At 36.4% G+C, this 21024-nt stretch overlaps 1 protein-coding gene across 1 annotated transcript in view; it reads right to left on the bottom strand.

Annotated features, from left to right (window-relative positions):
• Positions 1-7361: 7361 nt before the first annotated feature.
• Positions 7362-21024, bottom strand: part of PCDH7 (protocadherin 7) — a 362079-nt gene continuing 348416 nt past the window's right edge. Inside the window, exon 3 of the mRNA XM_053458352.1 lies at positions 7362-8729. Within this exon, the coding sequence (XP_053314327.1) occupies positions 8353-8729 (377 nt within the window). The 3' untranslated portion in view covers positions 7362-8352. The remainder of the gene's footprint in view (positions 8730-21024) is intronic.

Below are 21024 nucleotides of genomic sequence, written 5' to 3'. Positions count from 1 at the left end.
AGATGGAATAGCTGGACTAGAAGGGAGCTGAGGTGGAGACAAGGGAGCTGAGGTGGAGACAGGGGAGCTGAAGCACACTGGCAGGGCACAGGGAAGGAAGTCCACTGGCAAGGCAGGCGGCAAGAAGCCATCTGGCAGGGCTGAAGACAGGTAAGCCCACTGGCAGGGCTGACGGCAGGTAAGCCCACTGGCAGGGCTGACGACAGGTAAGCCCACTGGCAGGGCTGACGACAGGTAAGCCCACTTCAGGGCAGACGGCAGGAAGCCCACCGGCAGGGCTGATGACAGGTAAGCCCACTGGCAGGGACGGAAGGCAGGAGGCCCATTCTGAGCAGCTGCAAATCAGATATGCCAGGAACGAAAGACAAATAGGGAGGTAGGTATAACACGCCAAGTCAGAAACCGAAGATCAAGAGCAGGACACAGGGAACAAGCCAGGACCAGGAACGAGCCACAGCAAGGAGCTGCTAACACTACAATGCAAAGGCACTGAGAAGCAGGGCAAGTCTTAAAAGGCAGGGACCCCGACAATAATATTGTTGTTGATTTTTTTTTGTCTAATTTTGGTGTGTTACTTTTGATAAAAATTCGTTTTTTTTGTTCTTAAAGGTTGGGGGGCTTATTTTCGGTTTCGGCCAAGTGAATGCTGAATTTTCAGTTTTGGTCCAGAATTTTAATTTTGGTGCATCCCTACTATATACTAAGCCAGACACTGAAGTGGTAGGCCTACACCACATCAATGTTTGGATTAGTATATAGTGATAGAGGTTATGCTGCATTATTGTCAATGTCTGGCACAATGTATAGCGATAGGGATTATGCTGTACCACAGTCAATGTGTGCCTCTGTATACAGTGATAGGTGTTATGCTGTACCCCCGTCAATGTGTGCCTCGGTATATAGTGATAGGTGTTATGCTGTACCACCATCAGTGTGTGCCTCAGTATATCGTGATAGGTGTTATGCTATACCACTATCAATGTTTGCCTCAGTATATAGTGATAGGTGTTATGCTGTACCCCTGTCAATGTGTGTCTCAGTACAGAGTGATAAGTGTTATGCTGTACCCCCGTCAATGTCTGCCTCAGTATATAATGATAACAGTTATGTTGTACCCCTGTCAATGTCTGCCTCAGTATATAATAACAGTTATGCTGTACCCCTGTCAACGATAGAAGCTATGCAGTTTTAAAGCGTGTGTGCCACTTACAGGATCCGCCCCAGGTGCCAAATACTCTAGGTACGCCCCTGGCTGGGGGTGATACACATGGCAGTGGGGGCATCGCATTAACCAATACAAAGGGGGTGGGGGCATCAATACACAAAGGGACAAAAACCAAGGTTGTGAGGGGGGATTAATCAATAGTAAAGGGGGCCTGTCTGGGGCATCAATACACAAGGGGCACAAATATAAAAGGGGCAGTTAATGAAAATATATAGAAAATATATTTTTTATGATTCAGTGTGGCAGAGCCTGTCCTGATGTGTGTGTTTCCTTGTCAATGTGGCAGAGCCTGTCCTGGTGTTTGTGTCTGGATGTCGGTGTGAACAGAGCCTATCCTGGTGTGTGTGTGTCTGGATGTCAGTGTGAACAGAGCCTGTCCCGGTGTGTGTTTGGGTGTCAATCTGACAGAGCCTGTCCTGGTGTGTGTGTCTGGGTGTCAACGACAAAGGCCCTGTTTGGCCGAAACGTTGCTTTTGTTTGCTCTCGCTTAATAAAGTATCCTGAAGATTGGAAGCTGTTTGGAGTGCTGGGATTCCTTTTCTTTGTTTGGGTGTCAATGTGTCAGAGCCTGTCCTGGTGTGTGTGTTTGGGCATCTGTGTGGCAGAGTCTGTCCTGTTGTGTGTGTGTTTGGGTGTCTGTGTGGCAGAGCCTGTCCCGGTGTGTGTGTTTGGATGTCAGTGTGGCAGAGCCTGTCCTGGTGTGTGTGTCTGACTGTCGGTGTGGCAGAGCCTGTCCTGGTGTGTTTGTTTGGCTGTCGGTGTGGCAGAGCCTGTCCTGGTGTGTGTGTTTGGGTGTCTGTGTGGCAGAGCCTGTCCTGGTGTGTGTGTGTCTGGGTGTGACAGAGCCTGTCCTGGTGTATGTGTTTGGGTGTCAGTGTGGCAAAGCCTGTCCTGGTGTGTGTGTGTTTGGAGGTTGGTGTGGCAGAGCCTGTCCTGGTGTGTCCCTTACAAAAAATTACTGCAGTTTTTCTGAAGTAATACTGCAGTTTTTTGGACATGAAAAAACTGCAATACTGCACTTTTACTGCAGTATTACTGCACATTTACTGCAGTTTTACTGCATTTGTACTTCACTGTGCTGCAGTTTTACTGCACATTTACTGAACTTTTTTTTTTATATTGCAAACCTACAGTTGTGCTTCAATGTACCGCAGCTTTATTGCATTTGTACTTCCGTACAAAAATAACTGCAGTAAAACTGCAGTACAGTGAAGTACAAATGCAGTAAAACTGCAGTAAATGTGCAGTAATACTGCAGTAAAAGTACAGTATTGCAGTTTTTTCATGTCCAAAAAACTGTAGTATTACTTCAGAAAAACTGCACTAATTTTTTCGTAAGGGGTGTGTTTGGTCATCTGTTTCCTGGCATTTTACTATTTAATTTTTACTTATCCAGAGATAAAACGCACTCCTGAATTTGTAGTCACTTCAGAGGACAAAACTTTCTAGGCCCAGAAATCAGTTAGAGGAAAAGTAAAGGTTTTGTGTTATTTACTCTATTTCAATTTGCATATTTTATTGAAAAGGATTAGTGACACTCAGTTGTGTCTTCAGGTGTATCATGACCATTTTAGTGTATGGATGTACTCCCAATCCCATCACATAAAATTCTATCTCATTCATCTGCCGAGCTCTGATGTCATATTTATCGAGTACACATGGATGCAGAGTAGTTAATATTCTGTCCATTCCCAGGTACTTATTTGGGCTTTTAACATTTTTGGCTCCTGGGATTTTAATAATAATGTGGTATTCTGTTATCGTAAAGGAACAATTTAATATAGTTTTAAAAATTATTATTTATAGCTATTTGGATGATAAATAGCGTGGCTCAGATAGTGTGGCGTGGGGAAACAAGAGCTCGACCACATGACACAATACATGGGGCTGATGTCCAAATATTTCCAGGGCTGCTTTTCATTCCCAGTCCAGCCTTGCCGCCAGGGCCATCTTTAACGCAGGGCAAAAGGGACAACTGCCCCTTGAGCAGCCAAGGAGTTACGATTTCCATAAAAAGGCCCACCAAAATCCTCAGCACCAGGCCCATGATGCTCTTAACAGGGAAAAGAAAAAATGTCGGTGCGCTAAGCTAGTCACAGGCTCAAATAATACAAATGTGTAATAAGAGGCCCACCAAACAGGTGTAAGCATGCTGCAAGAAACAGTGTATTGGCTGTACAATGTATACAAGAAACAAAAACTGTCTGCGCTTCTTACCCTAATAAAGTTGGCAACAAATATATAAACATAATATAAATGAGAGGTTTTGGTTATATGAATTGGCCAAAGCATAATTAAGCTCACCCGCCACGTCAAGGCACACTCTCAATAGGGTGAGAACCTACTCTCACCTCCTACATAGTGGGCACACAAAGCAGTTTATACTGCTACCAAAACCTTATTAATGTGTTGGGGGAGGTGCAATTAAACCTCCTCCCATGATGCTCTTAATGCAGCCCTGACCAGGAGACGTTGTGTAGAACTGTTCAGAGAAATAGATGTTATGTGGTATTGACAAGCCAAGTCTTCACGTCAGTAACTGCTAAATCTCGAAGATTTTGTGTTCTTTGGTAGAGTTTAACATGATGTCTGGCATGATAAAATAATGAGACCGTTATCATGGTCAACTGCCCAGGAAACAATGTGCATCTGGCAAGCAAACAGATCAGGGACAATCCTAAAGTCTGCAGCCGAGAATCCACACACACAAATGAGACACATGTGTAAGGGTAACTAAAGGGCACAGAAGTGAAGGACATCTAACAAAAAAGATGAACTGTGGAACTTTACATCTAGACACCCCAGGCGCCTAGATGATCTGGCAAGGTGCTGGGAAGAAAGGCTTGCTTAAATAGCTGGTTAATGAGGCAGCTGATGAGATAATCTTGCCTTCTACTGCTCCACACATAACTTATAAGGAGCATGACAACATCCTCTATATCTCTCCACTCTGTTTTTACCACAACAGCTTTCAATTGCTACCAATGTTTTCACAATATATTTAATTATAAATATGTGAACTACTTAAACCTTTCAACGATTTGAAATTAATGTTAAATTAAATCATATTGTGATATATATGAACAGCTTCAACCAATTTATTGGTTGAAGTATTTATTTACAGTTTTATCTATTGTAGGTGATACATTAAAAAAATTGGGGTTTCTAATATGTTTTGTTAATGTACAAATCTGAAAAAACCAGACTAAATGTCTTATTTTTTTTTACATTTTAAGCCAGTAGTTTTTAGTCATTCATGTACACTTTAAAAGCTGGCAAGGTAAAAAATATAAAGCTATTTTTACTAAAAGCATAAGGTTAATCCCTGCAATATTTCATTATCTAGATAAAAAGCATGCAATAGTTACATCATCAAGTGAAGTGGACAGTTATTAGAATGCTTTTCCCTTCCGTGTACCCACAAGAAAGATTGAAAAAAGCTTTTAACTAAAATGTCATAAGAATTTGTGCAGTTTCCTTTAAATGGACAATGCAACTCTCTTTACTTAAGGAGGCAATCTTGGATAAAACAGGAGGCCGATTTAAACATATTATATTTTAATCTGCAAAGACCAAAAAATGACAAGCAATTTATTTACAGAAAAGACTGTACAAATGCAAATTAAATTATGTAAAATATTTCATAAATAGAAGTGGACTAGCGTTTAATACATTTTGCTTATTTAGCATAGAGGCGTGCATAGTGACTCATAATAAACAATGATAAATTGTTCTTTGCTTCACTATCAACATCCAAGTTGCAGAACAATAGTCAATGATTAATATTACAAACAGATCGAACCACACTGAATGCAAGTGTTTTCAGTTTATAGGAAAATTGCAATAACCTGAAAGAATATCCCAGGTTAAAAAGAGATAAAGCTTTCTAACCTACAGACTTGAAGCTATACTACCCCTTTAAGCTGCTTTATGACTTCTTTCAAGTTTTATAAATCTCTTTAAAAAAACATCTTCTTTATTATAATGATTTACCCTTTTGCCCACCAGAAAGTCTATAGGCAAGAAGAATGCTGATATTATGTCACAAACAGCTGTACATATCATGGCAGTTTATGTAACTGTACAGTTTTGGGTGACATACTATGCTCATTTTCCAGGGCAGGGTTTTTTTCGGAAATCATTATTTTCTTTCCCAGCACTGGTTTCCCATCCCTGCGTAAAAAATAATGCCGACTCCCAACCTGAGACTCAGACAGTAGGCCAGTCGATTGAAGTAATGAACAAATTAAACACTTGTATCATGTCTTTCAATTGATTGTTCTAATGAGTTCTGCTGTTGGGTTTGACACACACGCATTTGAAGAAGAAACCTCTAAGGCCTTTACGCTTACGCTACTCTGCATATTATTTTATGAATATGTTGGCTCATTGAAAAGTCCTAAATACTTTTTGTTCACCCTATACATGCACACAAACCAAAGGGTCTTATATTGATATGGAAAAAAAAATATTTTAAGAATATACCTTGATAAAGATCCTAAATTATGTTTTTAAAGATGTTTATTTTGTTGTATATGTATTTAGATATGGTAATAAATGCATGCATAGTTTTATATAATGATATTTATGCTCAATACACAAATAAAATGGAACACAAACAAAATGTCATATTTTACAGTATTTTACATAAATGGCTTGTGTTTGCTACTATTCATTAGTAGCTAGGAGTCTCCCATTAAGTTTGACCTTGATTGCTGAAGGTACATGATGCTACCCCAAACAGCAGAATTTGATAAAAAAATGTAAAATCTTTAAGACTGGTCTATCATCTGAGTTCATTAGAAGGTAGTTTTCTTTCTTTGTACATTATTTATACATTTCTGAAAATAAATGTAAATGGATACAAAGACTCAAAGAAGTTTGGATGAAACCAGTACCCTTTAGTGTCCAAAACCAGCCACCATCTTACAATGACAACAGGTATAAAAGGCACAGTTGCATAATTTGCATTCACTATTTTTTTTATTTTTGTCTTTTTTTTATTTTTTTTTTAGTTTTTTAAATATTTTTATTTATTTTCTACAAAACATTTAAATATACATAGTAGCAACATACTTTAATCTTCTTCAAATAAAAGCTGAAATTACTAACGCAAAATACTGTTCCTGTATCATGCTAAGTGAATATAGTAATTGTGTTATAATGGTTACTTGCGCTACTAAAATCACTGCATTTATATACACTGGATTTGTAGTTCTGTATTTTTTTTTTATTTTTTTTTAGGTCTAACAAAATGTATTCTAGCAAAATGACAGTTATATAGCTAGATTTTATATGGAGTAAAAATTGTTGAATGACAGCAGGTCTAAAGTATTTTGTATTTTTTAATGATTTATTATTATGATTATTTCATACAACTGAGTTGTTTATTTAACAAAAATTAGCTAATTAGCACAGAAGAAAGAAGCTGTTTATGTTTAAGAGAATATGTAGACTGTCGACACATGCAAGAAAAATCCATGAATATAATACAGAGCATTTTATGAAGATTTTTTTTAACAAGTACTTACAAATTATACAACGTAATAATTCTTACGCAATCTTAAAACTCCCTATTCCATTATTCCAGTCAATACTTATCATACACAAAATGCTGTATGCATTTTTTACATGTCTATACATGTTTTCATAGCTATCATGCATAACTGAGCAGGCAAAGAAAAAAAAATATGGCAAAAGGGCCCCCAAAGAGAAAAGAAAATTTAAGTCTTGACAAGTCTTATACTTGAGAATTAATGTATTATTCAGTGAACATTTTAAGTTATGTATATTAAAAACTAAAACCTAAGTGGCATTTCCCAAGAATTACTCTAAACTTTTTGACTATAGCTATGATTTTAAAATAGAATTTGCACTACCCCCACAACGGTTGTGTTGCTTGTTTAGACAATTTGAACTCTTAGTGCCAATAAGTATTGTTGTTTCCATTACATATATATATATATGTTTTATGAAACATTATTCCAGCTACATTGTCTTAACAAAAATAATTTTTTTTTTGGAAAGTTACTAATTTCTATAGTATTTTATGTCATATCTTCTATACTTAGCATTTTAAAAACATATATAAACTTAAAAATAATGAGTTTTTTTATTAAAGCTCAAATAATTTCGAAAATTTAAGTTAATTCTTAGGGTTACTGGAATATTTGTAATCTGTCCAAGAATAAGTTCAATAACACAAATGTGTTTACCAAAATCAAAGGCACACCATTCTATCATAATAATTTACGTTTCTCCTTGTAATTCTTTGTGTATATATATGTGTTATATATGTTTATACAGTTTAGTGCAAATTGGTTATACTATTTTAATTAATATTTTATTGCCAGAAATGAATGCTTCTACATGTCCTTTCTTTAGATCTTTGACAATACTACTACGATTGTTTAGATGTGAAACTTTATTTTTAAGTGATATGAATTATTCCCAAGAGAATCGGCATTAAAAATTAATATGGGTCTGACAAGACCATAAAGGGCATCTAGCACTTGTGTGTGCAGCACATCCATTATGAATTTTTACAATGTTTCTAAAAACCTAGCAGTTTTGATCGTAGCATGTAAAACATAACATCCAATGTGTTCCATATTTCGTGGCACTTGTTTAGAATATATCATTTGGGAAAAATAATGTTTTGATTTATTATGAATTTGATAATTATTTTGATGTTTTACTAGGTTTGGCAATGGAATGAACAATGTCATAGTTATCCATTCTCTTCCACATAGGGTTAATCAACCATTTCACAATCAGAGACAAGTTGAGTTCTGTATTGCATGCCTTCCCATAAGTCTAACAGCTGTGCCCTGTGTTCTCTTAATTAGGCCAGTTACCATGAAAGAATCTCACAACCATCAATTTAATGAAAAGATTAGCAATGGAGGGCATTTCACATGCAAGCAACAACAATGGTATCTACATATCATAATATAGTCAAGCCAACATGATAATTAAGTGCCTGATATGGAGGCAAATATAGCAGGCAAAGCTTTTTTGTCTCTTTGGTGGCCCCCTCTTATTTCTGAGTTTTATAATTTAATGTTTGCCTTATTTCCCTTGCTTTATTTGTTTATGCATAAAAGAACACTGTGGCTTGAAACAGCTTACAGATAAACTTCTCTTCTAGTTAACGTATTGACGGGGGATGGCTTGTATTCCCCTGTTTGTGTAAGGGGAATATCCTCTGGATTGGCTTCTTCGCTTTTGCTGTATGTAGCTGCATTGAAGGTTTCATATGATGCCAACTTTTTGTTGAGTAGATTTCTGTTACGATCACCCATAAGTGAAACTTCTCCATTGGCTAGCTTTTCTTGGTTTTCTCGTTCATCAACTGGCATGAAAGTGGAGAGCTTTGGCTGATTCTTCTGTTTCCTCTCTGGTGAAGTACGAACAGGCATCCAGCATGAGTCGGAATGGCCATACTCATCACATTCACGGGTGCACTTTCCGGTCAGGGCTACATCTGGCAAAGGTCTTGAATCTGAAAACAGAACATACAAAAGTAATTTAATATATTTTAGAAGTTTCTTATTTCTGGTTACAACAAATATTACCTCTATACCCTAGTTGAGCTATTAGTGCTGACCTCCAGTTGTTCGTGACCTACAAATTCCATAATACTCATCCAATGGCCAATTGGCAAGCACCATGAGATCTGTAGCTCATCGCTAGCTAGAAGACTTCGCTTTGTCCATTACTAGCTTTTACTGCTTTGCTATTTATTCACACATGCGCAATAACATTTGATTAGTACACAGCAATAGCACCCTAAATCATGGTATCATTTAAATATATGATGCCCAACAATTCCATGGAAAAAAGAGGCACTCAAAATCACCCAAAAACTTAAATCGCGTTCAAGTTTTCAGTGCAACCTGATAACTTGACTTAAAGCCATCAGGATAGACTGAATCATTGATTTCTAGCATTTCCAGCATTGATTACCAGCAAATGCAACCTTTTTATTTGTTTATATATATAAATATGCAAACACATAAAAATAGCTCGGCTCTCGACTTGTATGCCATCGGTTTGAAATGTAGACTTGAAAATATTCAGATACTGAGAAAAGTTCTAAATACTATTATAAACAGAAATGGTCCACAGTCACACGTATACACTACCGTTCAAAAGTTTTGGGGTCACTTAGAAAAGTCCTTGTGTTTTTTTAAAGAAAAGCAATTACTCCCATCGCTCCTGTGTTTGCACATTGTATTCGCTAATCAAAGTTAAAAAGTCTAATTGATCATTAGAAAACTATTTTGCAAATATGTTAGGAAGTCACCCCAAACTTTCTACCCCAATGGTAGTGTATACTTATACAAATGTTGAAACCAAAAATTAAAATATAAACCAAATATTTAAATATAATTTAAAAGCAAGGATAGAGAGCACTGCAAAACTCCAAATGTACTGATTTTGTTTCCATTTTTTTACCATTGTTCAAGAAATATTCATGGTATAAGCACTATTCTTTGATAACAAACACAGAGTTTGCAAAAGCCAACCCGCACAAGGAAGCCTTATTTTTATTCATGTGCATAAATGTGAGAGCAGAACCCGCTGAATGTTGCAGTAGATTTTGTTGCTTATTTCCTGCATTTTTTGACTCTTAAAATAAACATATTTCTAAAATAGTTGGGTAATACATAAAAATCTATAATGGTCCACCATGAGCCACAGCAAAGATTACACCACATGGCAAACTGAACTAAAACAAGTTTTAACTACCACTTTATTAAAATAACATCTTGCGCCTTAAAAAATATATCTACAATTATGTATGAGTATTTAATCTAGACTCATGAACACTTGCAACATGGTATTCATATAACCATACAGATGTGTATGTATATTTTTTAAGTTACAGTGCAAGTTTTCATACTTTGGCTTGTCCCTCTAGTACCTTACTTCAGCTGATCATCAAAGAGCATACTTCTGTCCTTAAAAATACCTTTGAATTCAGCTTCAGTTCTCACTCCTGCAGTTTCTTTCCTCAGTGATGGATAACAGAAATATTGACATTTGTCAGCACATCAATTCTTAAACCACTGTGGCTTGGGAGTGCTTCACAGCATGCATGGAATACAACAAGAAAACTCAAGTGTTCATCACCATAAGTCTAGAGCTGCTCTCTGACTCCCTAAAGATATGAAAAAGGGCTAATAATTTATTTCCTTATAAAAAATACTGTTTGATATCTAAGTAGTGATGTATTTTAAAGTGGACGCAACACAGACCTATATAATTAAAAATCAAGCTGGGGTAAAATAACGTAACCTTTTATGAACAAGGTGGACATGCAGTTGCTAGTGACTTGACTGAAATATTTGTATCATTTTATTGAGTATTCATTTTAATTATCTTAGCCTTATTATATGACTATGTTTTTCATGGATAATGGAGAAGTTGTGGGCAGTCCATCACAAGCCATTGGATATTATACTAGATATACTGGTGAATTAGATCCAGCAACTCTTACTTGTCAACTAAGGTAAACATAGGCCTTTTAACCCCTTAATGACAAAGCCCGTACATGTACGGGCTCAAAATGAACTGTTTTCAATGGGTTTAGGGACCGCCCATTGTCCTTAAGGGGTTAAACATACGTGCAGTCCAGACTGGTGATAAAGAGGGAGCCCTGGCACTTTAAGGCCAGCGGGCAACTGATGACAGAAGCACAGCCACCTTCTAGATATACACGGCTGCATGCTATGTTTTTACACTCTCGTGGTGTGCGGCTTGGCATATCCAGCTGGTGGCCACATACTACAGCACCCAATCTGCCGGTCCAGGGGCATTGCACTGCCGGTGTGACAGATGGCCAGTCCAAGTGCCATGATAATATATGTAGAAAGAAGTGTACCTTAAATGATCATGTTCTTAGAAGTCTAAATAACAATATGGGGTAGTTGATAACATAAATGTACTGACAGATTATATACCTACTATTCCACTTAAACAAAACATTAATTCCCATCTCGAACATGCTAAACATGTATAATCAAATAAACCTTAGTAGATTTACCACATAAAACAACAGAGAAACCTTTAAGAAGCCTTACCAGTAACAATGGAAACAACGTTCTACTTGGCACTGTGACGTTAAAATAGAACTATATTCCACTAAGACTTTTCAAATCAGCGTGAATTTACCAGAATTATGTTTGATTCCAAGAGTTAACTTTTCCAAACAGTATATACCAACCTGAGAAAAGTGATAATCTGTGGTGTGAAGTTATCTTTTTTCCCAGCTATTCAGCTGCTAGTGAAAGTCTCAGAGCTGAGGTGAGTTATGAGTTCATTCTTGGGGGGATAATAAGGTTATATTGGCAATCCAAAGGAATTGTCCAGGGGTCTAAAGGAAGTTTATATCTGTTACTGCCTCGGTATGAGTAATAATTATCTTCCAGAAAGGTTTAATCAATTTTGCAGTGCAGATATTGGTGACCCATATTTTTATTATTTACTTCATATATGTTTTATTTTCCTTGCAACATTGGTTTGACCTGCTTAGAAATCTAAAAAGCTATTTTTTTTTTCCAGGGCAAGAAAGGATCAGAATAGTAAACTGTAAGTATTGTTGACGAAGTGAGACTAGACTCATGGGTCATATTGTCAATATCCAATTTCTTGAACTGTCTGGAAGGTAGTTTAATAGGAATTTCATATTCCAGCTGGAGTAGTTGAAACAGATCTTGTCATTTATAAGCAGAAATAAAATTGTTTAAATTAAAATAAAATTAGTGGCATGTTTTATCTGACACATGAGTTTATTTACTGATCAGATTATTAATCAATGATACAAACGAGGCATTTTAGTTTAATGATTCATAGTGTTTTTTCAACAACACTTCATTGCACCTGATCTGAGTGGCAGATTGGGTGAATATGTAACAATGTTGGCCAGGGAGCCATTGGGCTTTTGCCCTGTGTGCTAGATGGCCAGTCCAGGCCTGGCAGAAATGGAGGCCTGGCAGAAATGGAGGCCTGGCACTTTAAGGCCAGCAGCCGCTAAATGGCATATAGCCAATGGCTGGATATAGTGTCTGTGGTTGCACATTGAGGCACATGCTGCAACAAAGGTAACCAGCCAAGTCTGGGACTGAATATTAATAATTTTATTTGGAAAGCATAATTCTTACTGAAAATTTAAAAAAAACACACCACCATTTTTGAAGTTAAAGCTAACGAAATAGAAACATAGAATTGGGCCGCACTTAAGAAACATTTGGACCATCTAGTCTGTCCATTTCTTCTGATACAGAGACTCAGACCTTATTCAATTCTTGTTTTTTGTCTTAGATGCCGGATAACTAATAGGTTGCAGTTTTTGCCAAATAAATTTCAACATATAAGTATATACATACATTTTGCCATTTGCGTGAGCGGTATCTTACATACATTGTGTTTTTCCTGTTTTAGACTTTTTGGTGAGTTCAAAGTATTGCACTTTTTTATGTAGCTGGTCTGATCTATTGATCTGTTAGTGGATATACTGTTATTATTTTTAAGAAGCTCTTATTAAATAAGGAGACTGTCAGACAAACCGTAAAATTTGGAGACAGAATTGGATTGTGAAAAATTTTTAACCAAAGGAGGATTCATCTTGTTTTACAAGGCAGGAATCTTTAATACAAAGCAATATAAAATAGATTTTATGTTGATACAACCTTCTACATTCATGTTTCATTTCTGCAGAGGCTTTTCAGAAAGGATGTAAAATCTGAGCACACAGGAAAAGTGTATTTTTATTTTAAGACTCACCTATACCTATATACATCATATCACAAGTGAAAAATACCACGGTGCAGAACGGTATGCCTTAAAGTAAAATATTGTTTACCAAAAAACTAAACATTGGTAAGAAAAAATACAAATATGGGCTGTATATAATTAATATAGTTCAAACGTAAATGAAAGAGACATTAATTCATGAACTTTAATCTTACAGGATGAAGAAGGTAATGGACAATATAAAACATTGATTTTGATGACAGGAATATATGCTACCTGGTTGAGACAGCCCCTACCAGCTCAGGTCTCTAAGTAGTTGCTTATTTCATCAATGCTTAAGGACCAGCTACGCTGATGTTATTTGAGATTCAGTTTAATTTAATTTTGCCTGTGTACCAAATGTACATGTCTGCAGACAAATGAAATGGGTAAAAAACATGAAATCTAAACTGAAAAAAAAGCTAAGAGTGACTGCATAAGCTAAACAGCAAAAATAGTTCTTATTCTTTACATACTTCTTAAATAATTGCATTTTGAAAGGCAATTTTTCTTTTGAAAGAAAAATAATTATACTGTGTCTCTTTCCATTTCTGGAGTTTTGAACTTGCACCGTGAAAACATAACATGTACATACAGCAGTTCTTCCAAACATACGTAACCCACATGAGCCGCATTCATCTTCAAGTACTATAATTAAAGCTTTTAAATTGGTTTGCAAAATATATCACATAAGAACTGCCCTGAAATTAAATTTCTATGTATGTACGTGTGGCATCATTTAAGCTGATTGCCTTCGTACCTAAACATATATATATATATATATATATATATATATATATATATATATATATATATATATATATATATGTGATTCAGTAACAATCAATGCTGGACAATCTTAGAATTTAGAAGCCAACAGGGATGTTTTAGGAGTTAAAAAAAAGATATTACATATCAATACTTTTGTCATTGGGATCTTAAAGTAACCATCAATCCAAATGTATTAATTAATTTATTTTCCTGAATATATGTTTAAGCCAATACTAGAAATAAAAATGCAACTACATACTAAAACATTAGCAAAGTAAGAAGGACGTTGAGTTGGGACATTTGTAGCTTCCCTGAACATTTAACACTATAGGTAATTGCTTGGGCTGCCTTTTAACAACAAATAATTTAGTTATTTAGCTTTTATTGTCAATGTAAAATTTATCCCCGGTAACAGAATAACAATTATCCCATAGACTGCAACAGCAAACACTGACACCTTGGTCTTGTCTTAGATTCTCTCACTGTATTAGCCTGTATTGCTTCTGATGGGAGATTGTTCCATTTAATCTACCAAAGTTATGGTAAAGCATGTTAAGAGGTAAGATGGTGAGTAGTAAGTAATTCATAAAATCCAAATATATTTTAGGATCCCAACTAATTCAAGGCTACAGATCCAAGATCTAAAATATCAACAGAATGTTTATTTCACGCCTCTTGTTCAAAGGCTATTAGGCGAGTTATATAAAAAAAAGTAGGGAGCACATGAAAACAAAAATATACATAACGAAAACCAAAAGCTTATTAGGCTTTTTGTCTGTTATACCTGAGTGTATCTGTCCCGGAGCAACAAAGGAATTTCCTTAAATTAAGTATGACATACGCCAGACCAATTATCCAATGATGTCCAAAAGGACAAAAAATTCAGATACCATTTTAAGGTTCAGTAACCTAAATCCAATTAGGGACAGTATAATTCTAAAAGAAGCCCAATTATTACATACATGGCACATAATAACATTACAATAGAGAAATCATGTAACAGAAAACTATTCTCAACATTACGATTAAATGAATCTGTTACTTACACTACTGTTACCATTACAAAGTTGTATAATGATGTGATTATCTTATAAGGAGATGGGAAAATCTGTCTTATCCTTTTTTCTAAATTCTGTTTTTACCTAACATTCACAAGTAAAAGAATGAAAAATTCCAAATATTCACATTAATCGTCTGTACTGAAAACAGTACATTCTTTGTTGACTTGAGACCCATCGGCGTGTCTTCTTCTGCGTTTTAGATGAGGTAGGGAAGAGGCATGGGCAAGATAATTTGGGACCTCAATAAACTTAAAAGGGGCGGGATGGTGGCAGAACTTGGGTAGGGAGTGAGCAAGGCCTAATGTTGCTCCCTGCCTTGACATTAACTACACAAACCTAAAAGTTTGGTTATCTGCTATGATTTCTGGAGCAGTGCACAAGGGAAATCTGAAGAGTTCTCAGGTATGGTGGTATGGTACCTCTGCTCAAAGTGGACATTTTGTGACAACACTCCACAATGTTGACAATCTTATAGTTTATATTGTTTTAGAATTTAACCCCTTCACAACAAAGCCCGTACATGTACGGGCTCACAATGCACTGCCCTTAATGGGTTTAAGGACAACCCGTTGTCCTTAAGGGGTTAAACCCAATTCTTTATATAAACACGTATTACGTTGATATGATAAGAAATCCCTTGTCTAAAGCATCTTATAGCCAGTTACTAAAATAATCCCAATAGTGAAGTATCAAATCTTGACATGCTAGGAAACTATTAAAATTCTTAGACATGTTTGAAAGAATCAGCAACTTCTTTCTCTGTACCTAAGGCTAAACAGAGTTAAATAGCAATTGAACATATCTCAAGGAGCATTTACTGCCCTGAGGCTTTGGCTGCTGTCATTCTGAATGTGGCATTATCATGTATCACTAAGATACTGGATGCCATCTCTAAAGCAGTCTGGCTGAGTAAAATCAAGCGTAAATCTTCATCTAGGGACTAGCACACTGCAATTGCATTATTCTGTTTATTAATTGCTTGTGGTCAAAGGCCAATGCATGCATAGTGGTCCATATTAACCCATCCCCGATACTATAACATAGGCCTGCTTATAAACTGGAATTATACGATAATACTTTCAGTGCTCGAGGCATTTCTAGGTAGCAGTGTGTTTTTACAGGGCTTAATCGAGACCATGCCAGTAAGTAGGCAGAGAATTATGAGAGATGTAAAGGTAACGGTTTACTAGAGCACAGACTAACTCAAGAGATGTTGAAATAGTTATACAGTCTTTAGTAAAATCTACCTAATGTTTAGATAACATTCATACTTTTTATTTATACATACATTTATTTAGTAATTTGTACAAAAGTACGTTTGATACTAGCTCAACCGGGAACAAGTAAAGCTTAATAGCTTCTCTTCCACTGAAAATCCACTGAAACAGACTCACTTGTGGTACAACATTGGAAACGCCATCATCAGTATATCAAACTGAATCTATCCTTTACGACAATCTAGAAGTGGGTAGCTTTTGTCTGAATGACAGAACACAGAAGCCCAATAGTATGTTTTGGTCTCTAGTGTCTAGACATGCCTTCAAAAATGCAAAATGTGTTTGAAATCAGTACATTCTACAAATGCCAGATTGTAATACTTTGCCCTATAGTAAGAACCCACTGGGGTTAATAAGTATTATAATTCAGATCCGCTGATCTGGTTTATTCACTAAACTGAATAAGTAGAATCATTTCACTTTACTAGACTGACCAAACGTAATGTGTGGTAGACTTGATGAGATAAAGTTCCAGACATCAAGGTATTTTGCATGGCAGATCTGTTCTTCCTTCGAGAAAACTCATTGGGGATAGCTTTTTATTGTGGATAGTTAAGCCAGTGGTCTGAAATCACTTTAAATTAACGACAAACCCACAGTTTAGTGAAAGAGCCCCCTCGTATTATTTAATGATAGTCAATATCCCAATTGGAATGAGCTGTCAATAATTCCTGCTTAGTATGTACATGCTTTATATGACTCTCCTGCTTGCACATTTCTCAAAAGATTAATGGCAGCCTGCAAATTAAGAAATTTTTTACTATTGTGCAACTTCAATCATGTTGAAGAGAAATATGGCTTGTCACATACATATCTATATCAGACGTGATAGCATTACAGTTCTATAAAAGTGGTAAAGTTATTTTACAAATAGGATAAATGCTTTTATAAGATGCTATGTTTCCTCAAATACAGCTTGACTAAGAATGAAAGCAGCCAGCACATTACTGGGGAGATATTCACATACAGCTTTGAACATTGAAAGCATTCGCTGTTTTTTGAGAGCAAATGCTTCTTCCTTGCTACTCTGCCCTAAATCCTTTGTCCAGTGGTTTTCTGATGGCGAAGTCATAAACACTGGCCACTGAGGCGAAAGATGCCTGCAGATCCCTGGATGGTTTTTTCTAGGAAGACTCCCTGAATGGTTGTATGATTTGCTGGTAGTTCAACTTCTTATACTCCTGGAGAGATCCGCTATTATCCCTAAACTTCCCGACTTGGCCAATATGGTTCTGATGGTTAATTGCCGAAGGTCTAGACCTTGGAAATGACCATGTAACCCTTTCCAGACTAATATGTATCACCAACTTTTTTTCCCAGAGCTATTAGGGATTAATTTTGTCCAATATCACTGAAATTATGTGCTTACATATGCAACCAATCTATAACATAAATACTATTGATAAATTCTGAATTGAATCTTAAAACATGTGAAGTGATATCTCTGATGGCTAATATAAGCAAGCCACCTATACAACAAAACATGGAATAGCTGAGTAGATGAGTAGAGGCCAAAATCTGTATGTACTCAAATTTTAATTTAAATTTAAAGGAACAATACTAATATATATATATATATATATATATATATATATATATATATATATATATATATAAATATATATATTCCAATCAGTAATACGGTTACTTTAGTTTTGTGTTTAGAACAGGAAAATGTAGTATTTGAGAAAAGTGACTTTTCTTAAAGCAATCAGTGTCTTATGTCTATATGTAAAAGGTTTTTAACACCACAAATGACAGTGATATTTTGCAGTGGTCTAGCCCGTGAATGGCTGAAGGAAGCTTTCATTTCACTTTAGAAATGCATTCATGTACTAAATGCTAGCATTATTGCTATTTAGTAAGTATAAGACTTAATGCCATGCATTCTCATCCTTAACATTTCCCTTTTTGTTCACCTTTCTATTTTTATTAATTCTCTCTCTGTAATTCAGCTATCACTGTCACATGTAATTGCTGCTTGTTTAGTAAAAAAAAAAAAAGTAAAAAAAGGAAGATGAAGCATAGGAAGAGCACATCATCATTGTTATTACATTAACATTTAAAATGTTAGTCTATGTAACGGTATTTTTGAACACCTATTCTCTCCTTACCCAATTTTATTACATCATTCTTGGTAGTTAATGCACCAGACAATTTAACCCCTTAAGGACCGGGCTAATTTTTCGTTTTCTACCCTGTGGGACCGAGGCTGTTTTGACACTTTTGTGGTGCTTGTGTTCAGGTGTAATTTTCTCCTCACCCATTTAGTGTACCCACATAAGTTATATATTGTTTTTTTCAGGACAAGATGGGCTTTCTTCAGATACCATTATTTTGATCGTATCATCTTATTTACTATAAAAAAAATAAAAAAAACATGGTGAAAAATTGAAAAAAAAGACATTTTATGACTTTTATTTGAAAAATCTTTTACTCACCTAAAAAAGCAAGTAAAAAAACTAGCTAAATAGATTCTACTACTTGTCCTGAGTTTAGAGATACCCAATGTTTTTATGTTTTTTTGCTGTTTTTTGTACGTTATAGGGCAATAAGTACAAGCAGCGTTTTATGATTTCCAAATCTTTTTTAACAAATCTGGTCAGTCTGCCTACATCTCCTCTTTGGAACATCTTTGAAGCCGGTTAACTCAATTTAACCCATTCAAACCATATATTTTTGAAAACTAGACACCCCAGGGTATTCCAAATGCTGTTATTTTAACCCTTTCCATGCACCAATTATACAACTACACTTTGTCAAACTTTGTAATAGTAATTTTTTTTATTTTTTTTTCCACACAAATTGTACTTTAGTTATAGATATACAGGTTCTGGTATATGTCACTATCAAACAACACCCCAATGTGTGTTCAGGAACATCTCCTGAGTACAGCGATACCCCACATGCATGGGTTTGTCAGATTGTTTGGCTGGTAAAAGGCTACTTTTGGGGCATGCTTAATTCAGGTGGTCATTTGGTCATTCTGCCTCCATCTCCTCTTTGGAATATCTTTGAAGCCGGTTAACTCAATTTAACCCATTCAAACCATATATTTTGGAAAACTAGACACCCCAGGGTATTCCGAATGCTGTTATTTTAACCCTTTCCATGCACCAATTATAGAACTACACTTTGTCAAACTTTGTAATAGTAATTTTTTTCACACAAATTGTACTTTAGTTATAGATATACAGGTTCTGGTATATGTCACTGTCCAACAACCCCCCAATATGTGTTCAGGAACATCTCCTGAGTGCAGTGATACCCGACATGCATGGGTTTGTCGGGTTGTTTCAGATTTAAAATGCCACATTTGGGAAGTGCGCTTTTTTTCTCCATTTTGGTCAGTCTGTACCTATGCCCTATCTGTGAGCTAGGCCACTCCAATTTACCCCATCAGCCATTTTTTTTTATATATTAGACACCCCTTGGGTATTTGAAGTGCTTTTATTTTAACTCTTTGAGATTTTTGAGAAATTTTAGCACTTGCTCAAAATAATAAACTTTATTTTTTTATTTTTTTTATTTTTTTAATACTTTTTTTATATTTTTTTTACACATTTTGCTGGTACTGGATGGTTCATCTAGTGACATCACTGCATAATTATTTTTAAATGTTAGCACATTTTTTTTTTTCCATTTTTTTTTTTTTTTTAATTTTTTTTGAATATTTTACTAATCACATAGTGATTAGAAAGCTGGGCTCCATTGACTTGCATGGTTGAATGCAGTACCTGTATTCAACCAGCAAGTGGAGCCAGTTCTCTAGAGGGTCTGGAGACCATCTAGCAAACTTTTTCTTGTTTGTTTTTTTTACAGAGCGGCGGCCATCTTACTTGATGGCGAAGATCACCGGCAGCTGCGGCTGTGAGCGCTCTCTGGAGCGGTCACAGCCCACCTAAAGGTAAGTGTTTGGTGTCGCTGGATGCCTCCTGATCGAGGCATTCCAGCGACACCATTTAAGTTTAGGAGGCGATCGTTGATTGCCTCCTAAACGCTTTTAAAACGGGCGTCCGCCGCCATACAATGTATGGCGGCTGTTGACGCCCCGGGGAGGGGCCAGACATGGCCCCCGATGCCGATCTCGGCCTTGCTGAATGCCTCGACATCGAGGCATTGCAGCAAGGCCGTTTAAGCGAAGAAAGTGATCCTTGATCACTTTCTAAGCTTATTTAACTTTTTGACGGTTCAGGACCGTCAAAGGTCATTTAGTGACCTTCTTGTCATGACGGTCCTGAACCGGCAAAGGTCGCGAAGGGGTTAATAATGTTAAAAACCCTGTTAGCTGTCTGTATTGACAATGCCATTACAATTCTCTGGGAAAGCTATACCATATACAGTACATTATTCTTGCCTGTAGTTCTTTTCCCGGTAAGATTGACTTTCCTGTTCTGGATCCTTACCCATGTTCCAAGCTATGGTACTGTGTAGCTAACAACCTGCGGTGGTGAAAGGAGCCATAGGAGTGGGATCCTGATGTAGCCTAGCATAACATCTTATTTTGTTCCATTCACAGGAACTCTCTGGAGTCTGGAGGGTAACCAAATCAGCCATGTTTTCTATGACAGATATAATTTTTACATATTGCTGACTAATGCAGATAAGATGCTCCCTTGAAGTATGGGCAATGTATAGACTCATGGATGGGAACCAATAAGTTAGTTATATATCCCCCATGCTGCGGGGCAGCATTTTATCTGGGCTGGGGCCAGCAATATGTAAAAATGATATGTCCCCTGAAAAACATGGCTGATGTGGTCAACCTACTGGGTTCTCGGAGTCTAAGGCTGCTTCCTCAGGTCCCCGTGTCACTCTCCTCTTTAGACAGTACAGGGGAGCAGTGTTTGACCGTGGTGGCACCATGCCCAATTCCTCGCCCACTCCCAAC

Source organism: Spea bombifrons, chromosome 1 (genome assembly GCF_027358695.1).
Source record: "Spea bombifrons isolate aSpeBom1 chromosome 1, aSpeBom1.2.pri, whole genome shotgun sequence".
In the NCBI taxonomy this organism is placed as follows: Eukaryota; Metazoa; Chordata; class Amphibia; order Anura; family Pelobatidae; genus Spea; species Spea bombifrons.
This window is presented reverse-complemented; position numbering and strand designations above follow the sequence as displayed.